This window comes from Carya illinoinensis, chromosome 8, assembly GCF_018687715.1.
Source record: "Carya illinoinensis cultivar Pawnee chromosome 8, C.illinoinensisPawnee_v1, whole genome shotgun sequence".
Lineage (NCBI taxonomy): Eukaryota > Viridiplantae > Streptophyta > Magnoliopsida > Fagales > Juglandaceae > Carya > Carya illinoinensis.
The window spans coordinates 5,749,093-5,774,723 of record NC_056759.1 but is presented as its reverse complement, the minus strand read 5'-3'; the positions used below and the strand labels follow the sequence as shown (position 1 = coordinate 5,774,723).

The window sequence follows — 25,631 nt, the reverse complement described above, 5'->3', positions numbered from 1 at the left end:
GTACGCCACGTCCCGTGCGAGTAATTAAATTCCCAAAGACACCGGCACGTGGCCAAAACAAGGAGCAGCTTCCAACTCCGGAACTGGAAGGACTCATCAACGATCATGATTCATGACTCCGCCGCCTTAACCGTATTCACGCGTCATCAGGTATGTACGCGTGCTCTTTATAAATTGTAATCATAATTATTATAAAATTCCAGAAGATAAATGTTTTTATAAGTGAAAATCATAAGATTTAAGTAGGGCTGACCACCGATCAAATTGGAGTAGGTATGGCCAACCTCCAACTCCGAGAGGCACGTCATCCGCTCTGATTTCGATTCTGATTTTGAGTTTTTTTTTTTTTTTTTTTAATTTCATATTTGAACCACTTTTTTAAAAAGTAATTATGTGAATTTTTAAATTATAATCTAAATTAAATAATTCACTTTTGATTACAACAAAAAATATACCTAAAAATAAGTACTAACATGCTTTTAAAAATTAAAAAATTAAAATACATTAAATTAAAAAGTTTCAAATGCATTGAAATAAATTAAATTACAAATAAACCAATGGGGCCATACTAGTATATTATTCAGTTTAACTAACTATATAAGATATAATTATATAAAATCTATATGATCAATAATTTAGTTATTATACATTAGTATTACGTGTTATTATAAATTTATTATTTATATATTAGTGTTTATCAATGAGTGTTACATGTTATTATATATTAGTATTACAATGTTACATGTTATTATGCATTTTAATATTTATACATTAGTAATTTAGTGTTACATGGTAATAATATTGAAATAATATAATGTTTACATATACTAAATTATTATTAATCAATTTAGTCTATATATTATAGTATAAATATATTAGTTTATAATAATTAACCCATTGGGCCATGCTAGTATAGTATTGAGTTTAACTAACTATATAAGAATTTAAGATATAGTTATATAAAATCTATATAATCAATATTTTAGTTAGTATACATTAGTATTACATGTTATTATAAATTTATTATTTATATATTAGTATTTATCCATTAGTGTTATGTGTTATTATACACTAGTATTATAATGTTACATATTATTATGCATTTTAGTGTCTATGCATTAATAATTTTGTGTTACGTGGTAGTAATATTGAAATAGTATGATGTTTTATACACTAAACTATTACTAGTCAATTTAGTCTATATATTATAGTATAAATATATTATTTTATAATAATTAACCCATTGGGCCATACTAGTATATTATTGAGTTTAACTAATTATATAATAATTTAAAATATAGTTATATAAAATCTATATAATCAATACTTTAATTATTATACATTAGTATCACATGTTATTTTAAATTTATTATTTATATATTAGTGTTTATCTATTAGTATTACAATGTTTCATGTTATTATATATTTTGGTATTTATACATTATTATTAGATATTCTTATTTTTATATTTATATGATTAATATATAGAAAAACACGTATATTTTTATAAAATATGTACAATATCGGAGAGGAGTAGAAGTCGGATCAATGCAATCTCCACCTCTGATTCTGACTCCGACTTCAAGTGAAATCGGGGTCGAATTTTCGAATTTCTGTTCGACCATATATTTAAGTTTAGAGTGAATATTATTATATTAATAATGCTCCCATGAACAATTTTTATGGTATGGTTCGGGTATAACGTTATTTTTATTTTGAAATATTTAATAATTTTTCTTTTTTTAATTGTCTGATCAAATTATATAACCTATCTAATGAGGGAAAACTATACAATACCGAGTGTTTATATATAGTCCATATTATTAAGAAATCTTGTCATCATACCGTCCACATGATTTTTTTTTTTTTTTTGAAAGATACCGTCCACATGATTTGATATTATTAATTGGAATAAATCTTTATAAGTCAATGTGAAATCGGATTATAAATGAATCTATCTATTCGATAGCTTGTTAATCAAATTTGATATGTGAAAACAAATACCTACTCGATTAGTAAATAATACATACCTAACAAAACTCAACTCAATTTGACTAAGGCTCACTCGTTTATGCCCAAGTCGACTAGTTAATTTGACTCAATTAAAACTCATTCATATATTAATATATATATACACATATATATATATATATACACATAGATATGTATTAGCTAATAATATATATAGTACTTTTATAATTAAATATATAATATGTAACCTAATTACTTATGTCTATATATTAACTATACTTCATAGTTATATTCTATAATTTTTACAATAATTAGTCGATAATATTTAATAATTTTATATACTAGTATACGAGAACCATATATAAAATAGATATCTACTATCATACTATGTGTATATATTAATAATTATTATAGGCATATAATATATTATTATTATGGATAAATATCAATTAGTTAGATATTAATTATTTTTAAAATTTTAAAATATTATAATTTAAAAGAGGTTTTACTTATTATTTGTACAAATTCCATATTAGATTTTATTTATTTATCTAACTTATTAGTTAGTAGATCTTATTGGAAAAAAAAAACAATTTAAATTGAGCTCGAGACTTGAGTTGAGAATTTAGCTTACTAAGTCGAGCTCGAATAGAGAATAAATAAACATATTGAACTCAAACTCTAGTATTTTGAATCGAGCCAAACTCGGCAAGTTAAAGATTAGCTCAATTACAGCCCTAATGTAAAATTATTTTATAGTTATTATATTCTCAAGTTAATTTACAGAGTACACCATCATATCACTTAAATGGTAATACTTAATTTGTAAAATTAAAAATTTAAAGAGAAAATATAATTATAAGCATTATTTTTTACACATCGTTGATGTGAAAGCTTTCCACTATAGCTCCTCGCACCTCCTGGGCAACCCCTAGCCCCACCCCCATTTGCAGGGGCTAGGGGTGAGCACCGACTTTTTGGAGTCGGTATTGTCTTCTTCCGACTTCGACTTATTCGAGCGGAGTCGGAGTTAGGCTTTTTTATTGGATTTTTTTCCTTAATCTATTTAATATTTTAATTTTAAAATTTTGGACTTTAATCGGATTTGAGCTTCCAAATCAATTTTTTTTTAAACATAATTTCTAATTTCTAAATTATTTAACCAAATTTGTAAAAAGAAATCATTTACACAAGGATCCCTCATCCTTAGAACTTGATACACACAATAAAATCTTGAACACTGTAAAATAAAACAAAATTCAAACCTGCAACAATAAATTTTCCAACTATGATACACACATTAAAAATACATAACCAAAATTATAAATTAAAATCATTTATACAAAATTACAAATTAAAAATACATTACCAAAATTACAAACTAATTATCCATCATCATCTATTTTCTCAAATTATCCAACCAACTCATGGCTCATCATCCATCAAGTTATAATTCCATTAACAAGTTACAACTTACAACAAAAGAATCAATACAAATTGCAACGAATTTCATTCCAACTTATGCTTGAAGAAAAAAGAACAAAATTAGTATTACATGTTATAAGTTATTATAGAATCATAGATTGATTACTATAGTCTATACATTACTACTACATGGTATATTAGGTGCATTAGTGTTACATATTATTATAGTAAAAATGTATTATTTTAGGTAAATTTGTTCATACTAGTATTTAACTCACTATATAAGTTATAGTTATATAAAATATATATGATTAATGTATAAAGAATATAGATATTGTTATAATAATAATTAACTCATGCTAGTATATATCTTATTGAGTTTAACTAACTATATAAGATATAACTATATAAAATCTACATAATCAATACTTTAGTTGTTATTCATTAATATTACATGTTATTATAAATTTATTATTTCTATATTAGTATTTATCCATTGGTATTACATGTTATTATGCATTTTAGATTTTAGTGTTTATACATTATTATTACATGTTATTATATTTATATGATTAATATATAGAAAAGACATATATTTTTATTAAATATGTACAATATCATAGTGGAGTTAAAGTCGGTTCACCTCCCACCTCTGGCTCCGACTTTCTTTAGGAAAAAAATTCTGAATCCGACGAGCGGAGTTAAATTTATAGATTTCTGCTAAATCTTACAGGAGGCTTGGCCTCATCTAGATGTGGGGGACGGACTAGCCCCAGGATCATCTGCTGATTGCCCATGGCAAGAGAGAAAGAGTTTCCATAGAGAGCTTTTAGGAAGAGAGAGAGAGCGCTTCTAAAGAGAGATTCTTGGGGTTGGGGCGATGGCAAGATAAAGAAAGAATGACGACAACAACAACAGGACAAGATGAAAGAGAGACTGAAAGAGGAAAGAGGAAAGAGAGAGATCTACATAGGGAGGGGATGTTTTAAAACAAAACACTAGACAAAATGACGTATTTTTATCATATACATACATACACACATATATATATATATATATATATATATATTGGGCCCTGCGAGCAGGCCGGATGCTGCCCAACCCAAATTATCACATCAGCTATAGTATAAAATAATTGGTGATTTAGTTATTTTATTTTATTATATATATATATATATATATATATAATCGGTCTCATTATAAATGGTGTACTAACACACCAACATGTATATTGTAAAAACTCAATTTAAAATAGAAAATTATGTTTTCAAGTTGATACGTAAAAACATACAATAGAGTACTTACATAACATAATTTGATTTGGATTATAAAATTAAAAATTTGAATCTTATAAATGAAGTCTTACATTTTATGTAATGTAGATAGTATGCTCTATATACTAACATGAGAATATAATAACTCTTTTAAAATTTATCTTCTAAATCAAATTATGTTATATAAACACTTCATCAAATATACTATACACACGTGTTTGAAAATTTAAAATTTTTATTATTTTAATAAGACCAACTCGTCTTCATTCTATAATTATTTGATAATGAAAAATTATACTCATTGTCTCTACACATCACATACCATATATAATTTATTTATTTATTTTTGTTCTCTTATAAAATGTGTGGTGTATAGATGATGAGTAAAAAAATTTAATTAATTTCAGAAAAATAAAAATAATTTTAAAAAAATAAAAATAATTATGATGTGAGATATGTGTGATGATGAGTAGTAAAATTATTTGATAATTAATTAAGAAAAGTTAGAAGAATTTTCTTAATTTTGGGTAAAATGGATAGTATTCTTTTAAGATAAAACATGGGACCAAAACATAGAGAATAATTCATACTAGTATTACTACATCCACAAAAAAATTTCATAAAAATAATATCACAAATTAACGTGTTTGCATCTAATCTGTTAGATTTAATTTACAATAAAAATAATTTTATAATATAATGAATCACATTAAACTATATTAATTTATAATGTTACTTTTATATAATTTTTCGTTATTAGAATATTTTCCAATTTAAACAAGTAGAGAGAATATTTATTTAGAATAATTTACACAAAGTACATACTAATCAATGGAATCATAGACTGGACTTGTTGTCCATCCCTTTCCAATACGGTAAGCCCATTCATTTTCCCGCTGACGAGCCCACTTCCTTCTGGGCCATGACGAGCTCGGCAAGATGACAACGATGCCATTGCCAAGTACACCTCACGCACAGAGATCCGCGAGAACCAAATTCAAAGCCGGTCTGTAGAAGAATTCTACCATTCTAGTCAGAGAGTTGAGAGACAGCAGAAACAAATCCCTACCATGTGTCCAAGGGTTCTCGCTTGCATCCTCTGCTAAGAGCAATCGTTGAGTACACACAACCTTTCAAGTTTCGAGACAGAAAAAATGAGCGGCGACGATGCTAATCGGAACAAGGATAATCCCTGGCCGTTGCCGGACAGAGCCTCTCAAGAAAAAGAGGAATACACGAAGCTCTGGGGGTTTTTTCTCTTCAGTCTAATCGGCGCCACTGCCACTACTTTTGCCGTGAGTTATTTATATAATTCGATGTCTTTTCTTTTTTTTTTTCCTTCCTGGTGGTGTTTTTTTTTTTAAATGTTAATTAAAATTTCTTAGCGTAACATGTACAATACGTTTTGCTAACTTACAGGCTTTAAAATTAGCAAAAATAAACATTGCGTTGGAATGTTGAGTGAACCTGAATATAATCAGCAGCATTGTTTTGCTTTTTCGTGAAATTGATGGTCGGTTATACTATAAAACTTAAACGCCCTTTAAGCCATAGCTCTCTATCGTTTTGCTACCCTGCGATGTGTTCAACCAAATCTTAATGTTAGGGTTTGCTAACCTGCGATGCGTGATTAATCGGTTATTGGTTTTTTGGCTCGTAAAGTTAATATTCGGTGTCTGCGCTAGAGACTCGTATAAAAAAATTTGTTGGATTGTAGATGTTAAGGTGCTGGATGGAAACCATAGCTGAGGTATTTGTTTCCTCTTCCTTTTACATTGTAAACGATGAGGGACAAGTGTGCACGTTTAAGAATTTTTATGGCACTTTCATTGCTTTCTTTATTCACAACTGCTGCTTTTAAACGATTTGCAATTCTTTTTACTTGATGTACATTATGTTGCTTACCGAATATTATCTCATTATCTAGGAATGAATGCCAACGTCTTGGCTTAGTGAAAATAGAAAAAGAAAAAGAATGCTAATGTTTTGGATACATCTGAAAAAGTTTTATAATTATATGGTTCCATTATACAGTAGAAAAAAATAGTTATCATCCTGAGCACCTGATCATCCTGAGCACCTTATCAGGTGCTGTAATGTTTACTAACTGAGGCATCTTTGCTACATGAGATTATGAGAACTTTGCTTTTTTAGTATTCTTCACTTCGTACATTCTGTGAAGTACTTTTTTTTTTTTTTTTTAAATTTTTGTGGCTATTTGGTAGGTTGGCCAACTTCGGAGGACTGCTGATTGGATCTATGTTCAGGTGGTACACATGCTATGTTTCAAAATTTTCTATTATGCCAGGCCTGTGCTAGTGTTTCTCAGTCCCAAATCCTGGCAGTTCAGTTCTAGTTGTTATGATGTCTAATCCTTAATTTAACAAACTAGGGTCATGCTTGCTGGTTTTGCCTGCAGCTCATACGGAGCCATGCCTTCTGAAATAGAAAAGAGGAAAATTATGGAGATGTGTGTGTATGTGCAGTTGCACTGGGTTTTATTGAGGCTCTAGTTTATCAACTCTGTGTTGATTTGGTTGTAACAGCATAGTCCACCAGTTAATGTGTCCATGTCACTTATCAAAAAATAAAAAAAAGTGTCCATGTCAGCATTTCAAGATCAACTAACGTATATTAGGTTAATAAGCAATTCGTTTCAGTGTGGCAAATGATTTCTGAGTTACATATACTGTTCCCTTTAGCAAATTGCTTCTTTTTAGTCAGAAAAAAAAAAAAAAAAAACACATTGTAGAAGATATGTTTTGTTATTCATCTGTCTCTATATGCTAGCCAGGTTATATTATCCTCCCTTATCTGACTTACATGCAAGGTTGTTTCTTGTAATATATTGTTATCATCCATGCTACTTTTTCTACAAGGATCTTGCTGATAAATTTATTTGCAAGAGTGGTGGTTTCTGCTGACATTAAATTTTTGAATTGTTCTGGGGTCTGATTGCCTTTGTTGGGAAATAATACTTTTTTTTTTTTTTGATAAGTGAAAACAATACTTTGAATGACTATGTTTATTATGTTCTTGTTTACAATAAAAAAAATTTAATTTTAATTGTCAAAGAAAGAAAAATATAAATTTGAATGTACCGAGGAAAGCTGATCTTGTATTAACTGCACCACAAAAGCTGACCAGGTCACAACCATCGTGGAAAGGAGGAACTGGCAGTTCTTTCCGGTCAAGCTTTCAGGAGGAAGCACGGAAAAAGTATAATCGCCGCATTCAAGAGGAGTATGAAGAAGAAATGGAGAGAGTTGTGAGTTCTTTCAACCATTTTGTAACTTTTTCTAATGCATTTTTTCTTTATAACCTAAATTGCGATGATGAAACTAAAAAAAATTGTATTGTTAAATATCAACCATTTTGTAAACTTTTGTCTGTTGCAAATTCTCTCTTTATTAAGGGAAGTGTTATGATAAGCAGTGTAGAAGCTATCCAGTCAAATATTTGTAATGTTGTTCCTATTTTGAATATTGACTAGTGTTGGATGTGCAAAGAAGTGGGGAAATGGTTGGGCGAATTCTAACCGGAAAAGATCTCTCTATCATGTTGAGAAGAGAATCATTCGTTTGATTGATGAACCATGTGGGATAATTGACCTTCTTTGGATTTTCAGCAATTTTAAGTAACAATTCTATATAACTCGGCTATCGAAAACTGGCTGGTCATAGACTAGTGCATTCGGCAGTCTAAAATCAAGTTGCTAGTTAATCTCTCTGGTTGTGGTTGCATTTATTTATTCAACTTGACACGCAGGAATGATTTAGTGCATGGGGAGTGTTCTGGTAAACAGTAGAATAATTTATTATACAGTAAAAGTTCTTCCCCAACATTTTTCCAAACATACAAAACTCCTAATCAAATGTTTCACTTCTTCATTAAAAATAGATTATTTTAATAAAAGACGTCAATTTAAAATAAATAATAAATCATAAAACTTTCATCTTATCTTCATTTTTTAACTATTTATCAGGAACTTTCCAACTTTTTACATCCAAACATTATCTTACTCTTCTAGTGGCTCGGCTTGGCCTTACTCCCTTCTTGCGCTATTCCTTCCCACTTACAAGAGCAATTGATAATCTCGATAATCTTTCTGAATATCTATCATCGTGGGGTGATAAAATGATATTGCTGCCTTTTGATGTTTACTACATTCTCGCAACAGAGGTAGTTTTTTTCCTGTTTGTCAGAACCATGCTTGGCTAAATTTCTGAGTGAAATTCTATGTTTTGTTGGTTAGCTCACCTGGGGGTGTATAGAAATTGACGCCACCGGCCACCACCGACGGGAACCGACCAGCCACATTAGGTCAGCGTACCGTAGAATTTCTTCAAAACCAACCTACGTCGGTTCGGTAGCGGTTTGACCCTGTCTCAAATCGTTGAACCGGCCGACGTAATAAGTTATATATATTTTTGATTTATACCTTACTTAAACGATGCCGTTTCACTTAAATTAATATATGAAATTAGAAAAGAAACTAAATGAAACGGCGCCGTTTCACTCTAGGGTTTAAACTCCCTCACGCACACTTCTTTCTTCCTTAATTCTTTCTTCTCAGTTCTCTCTTTCACAATTTTCATCTCTCTCTCTCTCTCTCTCTCTCTCTCTGGCGTCATCGCCTGCAAATAGCCTCCGTCGCCATTGAAGACGCCGACGAACCGACCGGAGTGATGCCGAGACCAATGTAGACGGTTTTCTTCCCCTTCAACGGCTGGTTTCGGTCGACACTTTCATGATTTCAAGACATCGGTGCGGTTTCGGTTTTGGGGGAAAATCGCGCAGATACCTTTGGTTTTCACCCCTACTCATAGCCACTTAACTTTTTCTTCATTATGTTGATTTATTCTGGTCTTTTTCTCCTAAAGAAAAAAAGAACTTGTTATTGTATGACTCTTCTACTTATCAAAAAAAAAAAAAAATTGTATGACTCTTCTGCTCTTTGTAGGAACGTATAAGGCGGATGCAAAGTGTGTTCAACAGAGAGAGGAACAAATACAAAAGGGGCTATGAGAGCTGGAGGGAAAGTGGACCTGGTGCATATCATCAACATTTCCAGCGAGATGATTGGTATTGGAAAACCGATACGTCCCATAAATATCAGAGATCCACTTACAAGGAAACTCCTAGAGCAAGTGCTGGTTATTGGTTATCACATCATTATTCAGTTTTAGGTCTTAACAGGTGAGGATGTGTTGCTGAAACTTAGTTGCAATAAGTACTAGAAACTGTCTTCTCTTTGTTTTATTCTTATCAAGGTAGTATACCCTGCCTATCAAGCTGTCCAAAACAAAAATTATTGAAATTTTATCACACCATCATGATTCATGGAAACATCTTTAATGAAAAACTTAAAAACTTCTTTTTACTTTTTTTTATAAAAAAAGCCTCTTTAATGAAAAATGCTAGCCCATAAGTGATTCTGAGAAGTAGAGTTTATATCGAAGACTTGGGGATTGTTGGGTTTTTTCAATCCATCTTATGGCTCATTGGGAATTCTTTTCATCTATAGACAGATCTTGTCAAATATGCTGCTTTGGAAGGAGTAATGTTCTGTAGCAGTTAGTTTATCTTCTATTATTTGGCCATCTAGATAGGTATGGGTTGCGTAATCTTTAGTAGTGGCTGGAGAGAAAACATACTAAATCTGATCAATTGACACTCTTGACAGGTTCACATTACCCCCGTTTTGTCTTAGTATGTGAGAAGTACAGTGACCTTGCATCAACAAGAGAGTACATCAAAGTTCATAAGCATAAAATTTTTGACGCATAGTACTTCTAAGACCATAATACAATCTTTCTTCATGTGGTTGACCCAAATAATTTAACAAGAAACCTCCAGTAAAAATGGCGTATGCATGAGTAGATTAGAATCGTATTCTGAATTTTAGGGAGTTTGCAAGACTGTTGCTGATGTACCAGAATTCACTCTAGACATGCTAATGCACTTATGAAATCATATCAATCCATAGTATGAAAAGCTAATGCATTGGACAGCCATTCTTTTAATTAGATAAAATAAACCCAGTGATTGGCTTTCTTTGCAACAGGTGCAGAACAACACCATATACTGAAGCTGAGATTAAGGTATTCCTCAAATTCAACATGATATCTGTGGCATCTATGTTAGAATGCTGTAGGTTCTTTTATTTTTTGTTGTTGGGGAGGTGGTTTTTTTTTTTTTTTGGGGGGGGGGGGGGGGGGGGGATACGGAACAAATCTTAAACTACTTGCGAGCTATAACTTACATTAAAAAGGAGAAAAAACTACTTTGCCAGCTATAAGCTGTCATTGGGTTATATCATCCATCAAACAGTTACGATCAAAATTTAAAATCACCGTTTGATTTTCTTTTTGACTCGTAATTTGTTGGTGGATTTGAAGGTTCTTTAGGTGATAGGCTAATGAATTTCATGTTTGCAATCTTTGTACCATATGATTCTAATTATAGCTGGTTTATGGTATTACATAGTGGTTTCTGTTTGAGTGTAGTTTGATTTGGCAAGTTATATAAAAAATTTCCTGCAGGAACCTCTTATATGGTGATTTCAAGTCAGAACTTTCATAGAATCACACTGCCATTACTCTGTTTTGCACTTCTTTTTATCATTTTTTTACCTTTTCTATTCCCTTTTATACTTGCAGACAGCATTTAGGGCGAAGGCAAAGGAGTTTCACCCAGATCAGAATCAGGATAATAAAGGTGGGATGTGGTTGGCCATTACTTTATGCAACTGAGTAATCCGAGGCCGTTGGTTTTTTTTTTTTTTGTTAAATCTCTCCGGTTTAATTCTATTGCTCTTTTTTTATTCCAGAGGTTGCTGAGGCAAAGTTTAAAGAGGTGATGACGTCATATGAGGCCATTAAGGAAGAAAGAAAGAAATTTGCGTAAACCGCTCAAAATCCAGTAAGACTGGGAAGAATGCTGGGTATATACAGCTTGATTCAACCATTTATCAACACCATCAACCGGCGCTAGAAAAAATGGTTAAATTAAATAGAGATTATATGAATGTACAGGCTACATAGGTTGAAATGATTCCTTCTTTTCTCACATATAAGTTGTCTATTTATAGAGCCATGCCACCAATGCGTATCGCCAGTGTAATATGTGGTGTAACAAAATTCTAGGGTTTTTTTTAATATATATATATATTATAATTCTTTTAATGAAATAGTAAGTAATAATTCAATTATGATTTTTAGCTGTCTTACTCAGTACTAATGAACTAAAATAAAAGAAAGAATGGTCATTTTACTTATGAGAATAGCGTTTAGCCATGAAGTAAGCTCGAAGAGTTTATCTTATGGGCTCCCACAGCGTTATTAAAGCCGCATTTGAATGTTGAGTTGAGTTAAGTAAATAGAGTGAATTATATAAAATCTATTTAAAATAAGTTTAAATGTATTTTGATGATGTTAAGATGAGTTTAATATTATTTTTGAGAAATTGAAAAAAACTGTAAATTTTACATGTAAGAAAATTTTGATTTAAAATAAGTTTAATAATTTAAAAATTAAGATATTAGATTTAATTTAAAATTAATTAATTTCAACTGAATGTCGCCTAAATTTCACTTGACGATATTTATGGACATTTAGGAAAATTGTACTTTCTTTAAGCTGTTTAGTCAGTCCAAGTCCAACTGACTCTGGGCTCGAATGTAAATGTCAGATTGAGAAACAAACTATATATACTTGAAGAATAAGAAGGAACAAGTCCTACAACCGAAAAGCATATTGATACAAAATCTCATTTTCGAGGTATTGATACAGATTGGCCTGGCTGTCTCTAATGGTCCCTGCTAACAGGTGGAGCTCTGTAATAAGCTGGAACGGTTGCAGGGAAGAACATTTGCCTAACACCTTCTGCCTTGATTATGGGGAAGATGATTGCAGATGCACCCTGCAAGAGAAAACTCAAAAAAATTCATATATATATATATATATAGAGAGAGAGAGAGAGAGAGAAGCTCGTACTGACCGAAATTAATCTGGCTCCAATCCAGATGCGTGAGGGTGAAGGGAAGGGCACCAGTAAGCGGCCAACACCGTAAACTGCAACAGCGAAAAAATGGAGAACCAAGCTCAACGGGCGAGGGTTCAACCCCGAGAGTAGAGAAACTGGCCCCATTGAGAATACACCTCCAAGACTTAAATAGTCAAAGCAAGCCTGGCGCATTTCCTTCCTCGCTCGATCAGGTGATGCACAAAACACCTTGTACAAGGCCCCCGCCAAAGTATTAATTGTGGATGCCACCGGCTGCAATTGGAACATTTTAAGAGATTCTATGTTTACTTGAGAGAGGAAGTTATCTTAAAAATACAAATAATAATAATATAAACATTCATGTGAACGTGTTTTCCTGTTGCTACTAGCGAGTGGTAAAGTTCAAAGTAGAGGACCACTAACAGCTGCATATCATTCCAACTAACCTTACGCAAGGTGTAGAAGGATTCAAGATATTTGCAGAGTGTGCGCGCATCATTTAGGTCTCGCAAAGGCTTGAGCAGATCCCGCAGCACGACAATATCAGACAATGCTACCGTCATTCCTCCACCGGTTAATGGGTGGCGCATGTTAAATGCATCCCCCATTAACAAGGCTCCAGGAGTAGGATGGGGGTCAGCCGGCATACTTCGGTTCGGCATTGTCCGTATGTTACCTCCATCGACAGCAGCTACAAATGAATCATATATTTCAGAGGGAAGCTGCAATAGAAATGCACTTGGCCTATCAGATCTTTTGATTTTAAAACATGTCTCAAGGATGAAAAGGCTTAAAAAAATTAAGGAGGCTGAAACTAAATGGAAACGGGTGGAGCACTTGTATACCTGAGGGGCCACCATGTTCTTCAAATACTTTTCCATTTCACCATTTGCAATAGACGGAACTTTCTTTCCAGGTACATCAACCAGACATCGTACCTCTGTGCTACTAATAGGATAAAACAAAATGGGGGAAGGGTCTGCTAGTATGACATGCCCGTGATTTGCATATGGAAGTTCGCAATTCTCCAGAACCAAACCAACAAAAGACGAGGGCACATCAACCTGCAAAGAAAATATATACATGATTAGGTTTCTAAAACTATTTATAGTCGCAAACAGGGGATAAGCATTCTCAACCGGTGCATGCATATGTCAATGATGATAACTAAATTTTAAGATGTTAGGTACTGGGAAAACAAATATATATGAAGTTCGAGTTTTAGAAGTGCTTTATCCTCCATGGGTGAGATTAAGAGGGAACCAAACCTGAGGATTGCAAAGTGAGCGACGCAAATTTGAGAAACAGCCATCACAAACAATGGTTAGAGGTGCATTTGCTGTCAGTTCATTGCCATCTTTAGTCTTGTACTGCACACCTTTAACTGTTCCATTTTCTTCAAGCAAAGAAGTAACGGTTCCTTGCTCCAATCGAACACTGCAGAAGATTGAAAAAAGGAGGCATAAATACAAGAAGATCCTCTAACACAATAATATAGAAGAGAATTACTAACTATATCATGACACCAAGGCAACAGCGGTAAATGTGACTACAAAAAATAAAAAAGACTGGTATGTAACTTTGACCAAATTTTTGTAAAGTGGTTTTTACTCACACCCTAAGTGAGGAATGGATGTTATAGCTTGAATTATTTGCTAAAAAAAACTGATCAAGTCAACAATCAAATTGGGGAAAAAACCACTAGAAAACCCAAAAACTTGCATCAGAAAACCTCACGGATCATTTTCAAATCCTAAAGCTATAGGCATGCAGAAATTCTTGGTAATTAATTATTAATACGCAATGAGTAGTAAACCATTTAAAAGAAGGGAGTAAATATATAAACATCCTTCTGCACATCGGTAAAGGATTATAATTTTTACTTCGGAAGGGATGCAGCCTTCTCCCGCATCCTCTGTATGAATCGCCCATTGTGAAAGCTTCTTCCAGACACATCTGAGTGAAATTTCTCCAAGGGATAAGAGAGTCGGGTGTTTTTTCCATCCTTAAAAAGAGCATAACCAAACACTCGCTGAGCATCAATGTCCTCCACACAATCTGCAGTTGGAAATGATATATCTTTCATTCAACAACTGAAATCCTCGGTAATTGGGGGTAAAAACTCATTTCCGTGCATAGTCAATAAGCTTGAATTAAACCTACCTTCAAGCCCCAGCTCAATTAACTTGAGGTAGCCTCCAGGTTGTAGCAATTCGCCAACAATTCGGTCAGGCTCCGTTAAATCTCTTTCAATCACATGAACTCTACGTCCATCCTGCAACTTTGAAGTACAAAATCAATACCTGAAAAAATCTTCGCTGGGGAACCGTTTTATTGCTATAGAGACAAACTAACGGCTTAAATCCAAGATGAATATAGAGATCAACCTAAGGAGTATGAGTAATGTTACATGTAACATCACAATTAAAACACCCACATAATACAACAACTGATGTGGGAGACACATATTCGCCATAAAAATTTGAAATTTTAAATTTTAAATCAAACCATATTCTGCTTGCCAAATCATAACGTTACATGGATGTTACACTGGTGGTGTTACAAGTAGCATTAGTCACAGAATATATAATAGAAGTAGGACCTTGCATCGAGAGGGTTAGAGATTTAGGCATATGTTACAAGGTTTAAAAAGAGTGTTCTTTTCATTAGACAATCAAAATGTCGTTTGTATTATAAAAATTTATTTGAAAGTATGTTATTGAAATCCTAAGTAATTCACTTTTCTTTGAAAGAAACGTGATAAGATTGTACGCATGTAAAAATCAATACCTTAAATACTTTTATTTTTACTTTTAAAAATTTCTCAAAGACTCTTCATTTAACATTATTAAATGAAATACTTTTCCTTTTTATTATTTAACCCCACGCTTAATTTCCAAGCATAATCCAAGTCAAAGTATATAGACACTCTCAGATTATGGCAAGCGCCATAGTTAAAAGGATAAATTGTGTCATTAATCCTATGGTTAAAAGACCCACTTGTCTTTATACACAAATAGAAATTCGAAATAAGCCTTCAAACTTTCGAAGTATTAAAAGTTCAAATTCCCCGTTCCCGCTATGAGTCAAAAATGACTTCTACCGGAAATAGTTTTTACGTACAAGTCAGACCCCACTCATCACCCAAAATTTTACCTATTGAGTGATAATATACATTTAAGTTCTGTTTGGTCACTAAAAATTCTTAAATAAAAATTTTGAATTTTAAAATTAAATATTAAAATATTATATTTTAATATTATTATTATTTTAGAATTTGAAAAAGTAAGAAAAAAGTTCAATTGTTTATTATATTTTGCATGGAAATTTAGAAAAGTTGTAATAATGAGATGAAAATTTTATGTTTGAAATAAAAATTGTGTGGCCAAACAGTACTAGGGCCTCGTTTGATTACATAAATTATCTCATCTCATTTTATTTCATCTTATTATTATAATTTTCTCAAACTTTCATACAAAATACAATAAACAATTCAACTTTTTTTTAATCTAAAAATATATATATTATTAAAAAATTATATTTTAATAATATTTTATTCAATTTTAAACTTTCATCTTATCTGTATAACCAAACGGCCTTACGATCCTTCATATTTGATCAGCTCAACGAGGAAATAATGTAAAACTGATTAAAAGCCGACTTCCAACCTAGTGAAAGCTACAATCTGAGCTTAATTGTTTTTCAAGGTATAAGAATATAAACTCGGCGAATTGATTAGATCAACGACGCAATAATGTCAAACTGATTGTGTGTATCGTCGAATGCTTCTAATTTTTAAGGCCATATCTCTGACAGACAGAAAATTGAAATTGTCAACCACAAAGAGAAGGATCCAGCTAGCGAAAAATAACTATAATAAGATTTATGTAATGGAGACTCAAATATTCAGCAACGCCGTGAGAAAATAAATAAAAAACCACTACACAAACTCCATGTTTGCAACAACTTAATTCATTTGGTTGATCGAAACGCATATCAAAGGATATTTTGTAATTTTGAGATTTCTCTCCCAAACAAAAACGCATGTATAATGAGAAAACTCGAGTACAAATTACTTCGACGAGCTACATATTAAGAAAATTAGAAAAATCTATAGCTCATGGAAGACTGTCACAATTTAAAAAAAATATATATATATACAACAAGTAATTCGGCATATCGTATCTGTAAATTCTCTAAACAGTAAACACTCGGAAAAGAAAAACACCTAGTTTTGCATCGGAAAGTACAACACACGGCAGGACACAGTTTTTTATTCTTTTTCTAACAGAAACGAATTCTGTTGCCTTGATAATTTAAGCAAGCAAATCCAAAATCATTCGAGTTTCCAAATTCCAGCGCGAGTTTTCTCGTAAAGAACAGACAGAACGCCAAACATAAAAATGTATCAAGATTATATGATTTGTATGGATGCCAAGAAACTGCAAGAAAGCGAAAGAAAGGGAAGGAAAGCGAAAAAGAAAAAGAAAAGGCTGAGAACTAGAAAATATGATAATCACCTTGCCAAGAGTATGAGCGAGAGCGGAACCGGCGACTCCGGCTCCGACGATGATAACGTCGGCATCACCGTCAGTGGATCTGCATTCTCCTCTGGTGATCGTGGTGACCCTCTCCACGCCCTCGCTTCTCGTCTCCGAAGAAACTCTGCTGCGGTTCTTCTTGTCCACCAGAATGTAAAGCGCCACAAGCCCCATCAACACGGAGGCAAAACTCCACCCAAGCGCGTACGGATCCACCATTCTCCAAAATTCGAATCCTGGCACGGTACAGCACCGCGAGTCTTATCACGCGAACGCTCTCTCTCTCTCTCTCTCTCTCTCTCTCTCGCTCTCTGTATTGGTTTTCAATGAAATGAATCAACCGTTGATCCAAAGAATTCGAGGAATCTATGGGCAGATGTCCATCTATATTATATATAGGAAAATGATAGGGCCACCGATGGTGGCTCCGCTGGGGCCACTGCTGGCCTATTTTAATTTTTTTTTTATTTTTTTTTAATAATTAAGAAATTTTTTTTAATATTATTATAATTTTTTTATTTTTTTAAAAATATTTAAAAGTATTAAATAAATATTTTAAAAAAATTTATTTTTACCTAACGGAGCCACAAACGGTGCCTGTAGCACCGTCCTTGTATAGGAGGCCTCACCAATCAGGAGGACAATTCACGGACTCACGGCTCAAGGTCTATGTTTCCGTGCTAACTTACACCAGCCAAGCTGGGTGTTTTCCCTTAAGCTGCGCACCATTGTCCATTTGACTGCAATATCAATATGTGGTTACTACCTTTGGGAGCCAATATATAAAAATAAATAAAATACGAGTGTCCAAAAATAAATTAAAACACAAACAAAATTTCGAATTAATTAATTAATAAGATATATAATTAAAGAAGGCTATTTTTCATCCTAAATTCTATTATTTTTAGTCATATATAATGATTTTCATATTTCAAATAATTTCTACTCTCAAGTAATTAAGTGGCATATATTTGAGATTTATGGCACTATCATGTATGACTAAAAATTATAATAATATTACTGTATTTATCACAGCATCGTATGCTTTATATTTTAATGATAAATGTTGTAGGCAAAAAGAAATTTTATAAAAATGTCTATTTTAATTGGCATGATTGTTCACCGTAAATAATTTAAAGAATAAGTGGACGCCTCTGATTAAAAGCCATCTTTTTCTACCCATATCATCATCTATAGAAACAACGGGTATATAATCAAGGGGCCAGGATATATAAACTGGCATGCAAGTAAAAGTCCTCACCTTCAAAAAATTTATTATTATTATTATGAAAAATGATATTTGCAGTGATGAAATACATAAATATTGTGTAATTATTTTTTAAAAAATAAATAAATATAAGATCTACACGATAAAAACCAATTTTTTAATAGTAGAATACACTATTTCTTAAAATGATTGTACAGCTTACGCACTCCACAACTATATTTAGCATTAATTAGTTGCAATCGTGAATTTGTAAGTACTGTGTAATCATTTTAAAATAATTTAATAAATACGAGATTCATATAAAAAAATTAATTTTTTAATAATAAATCTCACTATTTTTCAAAATAATTATACGACACTTACGTACTTCATGATTATATGTAACATTAATCATCTATAATTATTCAATGGTTGCAAGTTTCCTTTAATTTGTTATGGAGTGACACAATGACCCCAAGAACAACATCACATAAATGAATGAAGTCAATGTGGAGTTATACATTTTATAAAGTACAATATTTTATAAATGTTAATTAATAAATCGTTGTCCCCTGATGATGTCTTTGTTCACGATCATCCTTTGATTTTTTTTTTTTCCCCCCTGTATGGTGATTTGAAGTTGCTCAGCGACTAGCGTCGGTCAAGGATTTTAAAAAAAAAAAAAAACAGCAACAACAACAACTGTGGTTATAAATAACCATTAACGCAAACAAGTCAAAAAATCATAAAATATAAACACCAAAGTAATCAATTTGGAAGGTAACAACCATAATGCTTTAAAAAAAAATAAAAAATACAAAACGCCGATCAATGCTGGAGATCATTGCCAAATATACATGCACGTAATTATTTGAATGAAGCACTGTCTGATCTGTCCCTAAATAAGTATCAGTGGGATACTGGTATTTGTCGTTTTCAGCTTGATTGGTTCAAGTAATTATACTTTATGTTAATTAATTAGTGTCGTTTTGGTCAAGCAAAAAGGTAGAAATTTGACAGGAACGAGTCCTTACCTACTACCATCGGGGAGCGTCATTTCTGTTTTCTAGTTTCGTAGCTCCATGTTTTCGTGTGTGTGTATATAATATATATAAAAGAAGTGTTACGTATTATATAAAAATAAATTTGTAAATTGACATATTATATAAAGTTTCGTTAATTTTAAAATTTATTTTATATAATTTTTTTTATGATTAAAATACCTTTTTCTATATATATCTACATATGTATCATAGAAAACGATTTATGATCAATGCAATAATTGTTTATTCTATTTTATCTTAATATGTAAATGCTAATGATACATCAATTGTTGAATTTATTATTATAAAAACCAATAATTGCTTCAGTGGTTGATGAGCAATACAAGTAGCATAACTCTATTGAATTACTTATAAAATTCATTTCATAAGAGGAAAAGATTTCCATCTCACTCTAGTTATGTCCATGTGGCATTGTTGATATGCTTGAATCCATTTTTTTTAAACAAACACTTTAAAGATTAAAGGGAAACTGCCAAGCAACTGAAGCAAGTTATGAGCATGCCTAGGAACCACAAATATATATATATATATATATAATCTTTATAATTATTTCATATTAATGTAAGTATATAGTTTGATTGGAAATAAATTTAATTTTTATAAAATTATTTTCATTTAATATAAGGTTGTATAAACCTGTAAATTAATCATTTTCCTTTATAAATTATATCTATATCCGAGAGTATGATAAATTTCCAAATGATGATATAGGATGCTCTCTAAATATGTCTCCAAAAGTGCTCATTGTGTATTTTATTTTTATTTAATGTAAAAAAATACACAAATTAACTAGTGGTAAATTTTTTAAACATTTGAAAAAAAAATTACACTAAGATTGCATTTGGATGCTAAACTGATTTGAGTTAATATATAAATAATAATATTATGTATATCCTATTAAAATGTATTTGAATGTAAATATGTCGATATATATTTAAATGTATGAATAGGTTGAGATAAGTTTTAATTTTTTATAAAAAAAAATAAAATAATGAATGTTATCGTTGATTGAGAAAAATTAACATCATTTCATATTCCAAACACAAGTGAGAGACACATTTGGAATTAGGGGGTGTAAGGAATTTGGTCTGGGGAAAAACTAACCGGACCGAACTCCAAACTAGTTGGTCATAATCCCATAAATTATAGACTAAAAATATTCAATCTAGTCCCGGAGTTTATATATTTTAGACTAGACCAGATTGGATCAAATTCTTATATATATTTTAAAAATATTTTTAATAATTTAATATACTATTTTTATATATAAGTTAATGATGTGATTTTTATCTAATTTATTATCAGTGGTCATATAAAACTATTTTTTTAATGAATTAGTTATATAATTCATATTAATAATTCATTTAGTTTGGCAATTTAAATAAAATAGCTTAATTAATTTATTTGGAAAAAAAAAGCATTTGAGCCAGATTGAACGTTTGGTTCCTATAGATGTTTGGTTCGGTCCAAAAAAAATGATGTACTAATTTTTGGTCAGGATCAATTTGCACCTCGAGGGATACAACTCATGATTCCACACCATTCATTTGATATATTTTAATATTATTTGTATTTTATTTTATTATTATTAAACTAATTGAGTTATTATATTTATTATTTATATACCACATATTTATTATAAAAAAAATATTTGATGTAGAAGGATGAAAAGTAAAATTACACCCCAGGTGCACATCTAAATTAACAGAAACTTTTTATTGATTTTAGAGTTTTGTTATATATAAATAAAGTTGTATATTAATATGCATATTAATATTAATTTTTTTATATTTAAAATTTAAATTAACATTATTTTTAATAAAATTTATTTTTTAATTAATTACATTTAATTAATACACAATTATTATTATAACTAAATTTTTTCATATTTTCATTGAACTACAAAACATTTCCTTTTCAGAAAAGCCAGTAGCCTAACAGCAAAGGGCGGTCTTCATAAAAATTACCGCGAACTTTACAATTTGGCACGCCGGGAGAGGCATACGACAAGTGGACTTAGCGGAGGGAGGGGAGAGGAGAGGAGGGAAAGGTGTGCAAGGGGAAGGAAGGAGTGAAATGAATTTAGAGTGCTCTGATCCCAGTCTCTGGAAAGAGGCTCTCTCGTCCTACTCAACTCGCATTCAATCCCTCAACAAACCCAATTTAATTTCCCTCGACGACTTCTACTGCAACCAACTCCCTCCAATTCTTCACCAACGAAACCCTAACCCCTACATCACCACCACTGAACTCTCCACTCTCATGCAATGGAAGCTCACGCGTGGCAAATGGAGGTACTCTCTCTCTCTCTCTCTCTCTCTCTCTCTCTCTCTCTCTCTCTCTCTCTCTCTCTCTCTCTCTCTCTCTCTCTCTCTCTATACATACATGCATATAGATTACCTTTTGCGTCTGAATATTATTGACCAGAATATTATATGTGAACTTCAGGCCGCGTTTGTTGGACTTCGTTTCTTCTTTGGATGAGGCCCTGGTGAAATCCACATCCCAAAAGGCATTTCAATCTCTTCCCGATGTCTCCAAGGCTGTGTCCGAGCTTACGGTGCTCAAAGGCGTTGGTCCTGCTACCGCCTCCGCTATTTTGGCCGCTTACGCCCCGGATTTGGCACCGTTCATGTCCGATGAGGTAAAATTCGAAATTCGATTGTAGTCAATATATGTATTGTTTCGGTCCATGTGCGTGATTAGGTACATCAGACACGAGTGAGTGAGTGATATCGACATAAGTTGGCTAAATTGTTAATTTTGGGGTTAAGATGGCGTCAAAATATGCTATACCACGGAAATTTCGTTGCTGTTTATCCTAGATTTTTAGGTGTAATTATCGATTTGTTGTAATGTTGGTGAAAAGGCTATGGCGGCGGCCCTTGGGAACTCAAAAGATTATTCACTCAAGCAGTACCTGCTGTTTGCTGATAAACTCCAGACTAAAGCAAAGGTCAGTGAATGTCCCTCGTTTAACAATATGTTTAATACTGGCAAGTGTATTAAGGGAAGAAAATACTCCAAGCAAGTCCTTGCCGTTATAAGTGACGCACGAGTTAAGGCCATTCGCCATTGTTGGATTGCAATAATCAACTATGACTATTTTGTTCGTCTACCAGTTTTTAGACAGGATGTGTTATTTATGCTACAGCTCGTTAGCTAATATTTCCACATAAAACACACACTAATCTCAAATGTATGGCAAGTATATTCTTTTTGTGACGTAACATTGAACATGTATTGTGTGCACAATTAATGGCACAGATCGAAAGACTAAAGAGAAGAAATATTCGGAGGATTTTTTCCTAATAAATCATAACAGGATGTTTACTTGTCCAAAATTAATTTTTGGCAAGCAGCTAGTCAAGAATAAGGCTGTTGTGGTGACAAGATTCTTTTTTACATCATAACCTTTCTTTGCTCTATTTTAAGGGTTGTTAAGGTGCAAACTTCTTGGGGAAACCATCACTCTTTATGTAAATAAAGTTATTGCTTACCAAAAGAATCCCTACATCAAAATAAAGTCATTTCATCGTTATAGGTGCAAACTTCTTGGGGAAACCATCACTCTTTATGCAAATAAAATTATTGCTTACCAAAAGAAGCCCTACATCAAAATAAAGTTATTTCATCACTAGAAGGCTTGGGATGTTGATCATCTGGTGAAACTGACACATTAGAAAACTAGGAACCAAAACTTTGAAATGTTTTACTTGGTGTAAGTGGCATTTCCCTATATAGACAAATGTAGTATAAGGTTGTGAGAGGATCTTTATAAGTGATGTTGATATGGGCTTTTTGTTCATATCAGCCTTGGTGGTGCTTGGGAGATAGTTTGGTGACAGGATATTAGTTGTGATGGTATCATAATATCAACATTTTCTGCAGAATCCTACGAGGCTGAACCTCTGCAACAATGATTGCTATTAACCATGTGATAAAACCGGATCATTTGGAGAGCAATGTTGTGGCTATTATTAGTTTGCTTACCCCATTGCTTCTCATGTCTCCTGGTGGATAATAGCTCTGATATTTGTGTCAGACATAGTGCTTTTGTTGTTATGGTTTTTAACTCAATGCTAATAGTGGGTCGGTAGTGCAATAGCAATGTTAGTTTTTGTGAATGATTAGTGTATATAAATACTAGTTCAGAGTGTCAGAGTCGGAGGCTAGTTTACACGCCAACTGCATCTCCGACCCTTCCCCTGCTGACCAACATTTGTCCCATAAACTGGAGCATGAGTTTCTCTTGGCTGTCTGGTAGTTTCTATTGGGATTTGGCCATTTTTGTTGCGAGTTTTTTCTGGGTGGTGAGGACCGGAGGGGGCTAAAATGTACTCTTTACGAAAGCAAAAAATGGACCTAAAAATGCAAGAGAATAGCTGGAAGGAGATAGGATCTACTGGGAATTTAGAGTGCCAGTGAGAATGGGAGGGAGGGATGCCCAACTGTGGTCTGGGGAGGGGGGGCAGGTGTCATTTGGGTTTTACAAGAGAGAAGCCTATGGAGAGCTTTTCTCTCTACTTGGTCTCGTGAGCCTTGATCCACTTCAATAAGTATTAATTATAGTTGTAGTTTAGTAAAATATACATACACTTTATTGAAAAAATTGCTTTTAATCAAAATTAAAATTCGGAGTTTGTCGATTTTGTGTCTGACTCCAACTCCAAGTTTGATTGGAGTGGAGTTGAATTTACTATTTTTTGCAAATTACTTCCTGTTTGTTTACTCCTACTAAAATTCAAATAATTTTTTTTTTTAATTTTTAAAATTCAAATAAAAATTTTCCCTCTATTTATATATTCAAACATGAAGTTCAGGATGTTAACTAAGAATTCTTTTTAGCTTCTAGATAATAGATATACAAATCTCAAAGCCTCACTATAGTAGTCCATCTGGCTGCTCTGGCTGAAATCATTACTCTTCATTCTCCTGTGCCCTCTAGCAATTGCACTCCTAAGACCATTACCATGTAGTTAGGTAGGGACATTCAATCCGTAGTGACGGGAAACTAGGAATGAATGGGGATCCGTATCAATAAAAAAAATTAAGAATGCACTTGCTCCATGTTGGTGCCTGCCTGTCAAATAAATTGTACCAACAATCAGAGTTGAAATGTTCCCCACTTTTATGGATAATGGCTGTCTTTTTAATTTCTGATGGAAGATCATATGCAGGAATTAAGTTCAGAAGGCGATACCTTCACTCCATCAGATGTAGAAAGGGCTTTGTGGAGTGTTGCTGTAGGGGCCAAGATTAATCCATGTAAAACCTCCAAGAGGAAGAGAAAAAGTTGATTTGGCGTCGAGGAAGTTGACCACAATGCATATCCAGTTTTTCTAAAATTATGTCCTCTGTAAGTCTTATATGTTCTTACAGCTTGTTCAAGGCCCTTACTCCTGACGGTTGTAAATTTTCCTTTACTTAATGCTGAACCTTTTTTCTTTTTACTATTATGGTTTCTAGCCCTTGCTATTATGGCTGCACTTAAAAAGTTTTAGACATTGTTGCTTTTTCCACTTCATTAAGAAAGAACATGAGAGTGCGAGTTTGATTGGTGTAGCTTTTCCCATAAAAGTGATGTTAGTTACAAGTCCCAAATGTACAATTTTTTTTTTTTTTTTTTAATTCTACATATCATAAAATTTGCATATGATGTTGAAAGTTCTATATGTTTTGCAATATTAATTACTAAGAAAAAATGCTATTTTCGAATTAGTGTGTAAAGTACACTTGGTAAATTGTTTACATGGTATAAGTTGATTTGGAATATAATTTTTAAAATTTGAATTTTATTAATTAAATTTTAATATTTAATTGATGTGGATAGTGTTGTTCTATACACCGATTTAAGAACAAATAACTCAATTATTAATATTTACTTGTGAGCCAAGTAAACTCAATTATCGACAAGGTAATGTCTCTTGATTTATCAATTTTCAGTTACATTTGTTCATGTTTTTAAAAAATTTTAAGTTAAAAAACTACTATGTGTCCTTTTATTAAAAAAATTTATTCTTCCATTAAAAAAAAAGAAAGAAAGTATGAACATTCTGTCCTTATTCTACCCTTCGTTAAAAAAAAAAGGCGCCTTTCAAGAAATCTGCACATGGGTGATGTTGTTGTTGTAGATTATAGG

At 32.2% G+C, this 25,631-nt stretch overlaps 3 protein-coding genes across 5 annotated transcripts; 2 read left to right on the top strand and 1 right to left on the bottom strand.

Annotated features, from left to right (window-relative positions):
* The first annotated feature begins 5,644 nt into the window (after positions 1-5,644).
* LOC122274157 lies at positions 5,645-11,862 on the top strand. Of its 2 annotated transcripts, XM_043083128.1 has the most exons (7): positions 5,646-5,965; positions 6,896-6,937; positions 7,810-7,938; positions 9,634-9,869; positions 10,738-10,774; positions 11,333-11,390; positions 11,503-11,862. In XM_043083128.1, the coding sequence occupies exons 1-7, from the start codon at positions 5,825-5,827 to the stop codon at positions 11,577-11,579; spliced, it is 720 nt and encodes a 239-aa protein (XP_042939062.1). In that variant the 5' UTR covers positions 5,646-5,824; the 3' UTR covers positions 11,580-11,862. The 2 variants fall into 2 exon arrangements, with proteins under 2 accessions (XP_042939063.1, XP_042939062.1); XM_043083129.1 differs by lacking the exon at positions 6,896-6,937 and having other exon boundaries at positions 5,645-5,965.
* Positions 11,863-12,217: 355 nt separating this feature from the next.
* LOC122317948 (squalene monooxygenase SE1-like) lies at positions 12,218-17,566 on the bottom strand. The gene is made up of 8 exons (XM_043135033.1): positions 17,198-17,566; positions 14,841-14,952; positions 14,561-14,735; positions 13,946-14,114; positions 13,523-13,741; positions 13,124-13,399; positions 12,672-12,950; positions 12,218-12,593 (listed from the first exon to the last, which is right to left on the bottom strand). The coding sequence occupies exons 1-8, from the start codon at positions 17,435-17,437 to the stop codon at positions 12,480-12,482; spliced, it is 1,584 nt and encodes a 527-aa protein (XP_042990967.1). The 5' UTR covers positions 17,438-17,566; the 3' UTR covers positions 12,218-12,479.
* Positions 17,567-21,458: 3,892 nt separating this feature from the next.
* On the top strand, positions 21,459-25,085 carry LOC122274227. 2 transcript variants are annotated; one of them, XM_043083243.1, is made up of 4 exons: positions 21,462-21,783; positions 21,938-22,133; positions 22,359-22,445; positions 24,670-25,085. In XM_043083243.1, exons 1-4 carry the CDS (start codon positions 21,566-21,568, stop codon positions 24,787-24,789), a joined length of 621 nt encoding a protein of 206 aa, XP_042939177.1. In that variant the 5' UTR covers positions 21,462-21,565; the 3' UTR covers positions 24,790-25,085. The 2 variants fall into 2 exon arrangements, with proteins under 2 accessions (XP_042939178.1, XP_042939177.1); XM_043083244.1 differs by lacking the exon at positions 22,359-22,445 and having other exon boundaries at positions 21,459-21,783.
* The last annotated feature ends 546 nt before the right edge of the window (positions 25,086-25,631 follow it).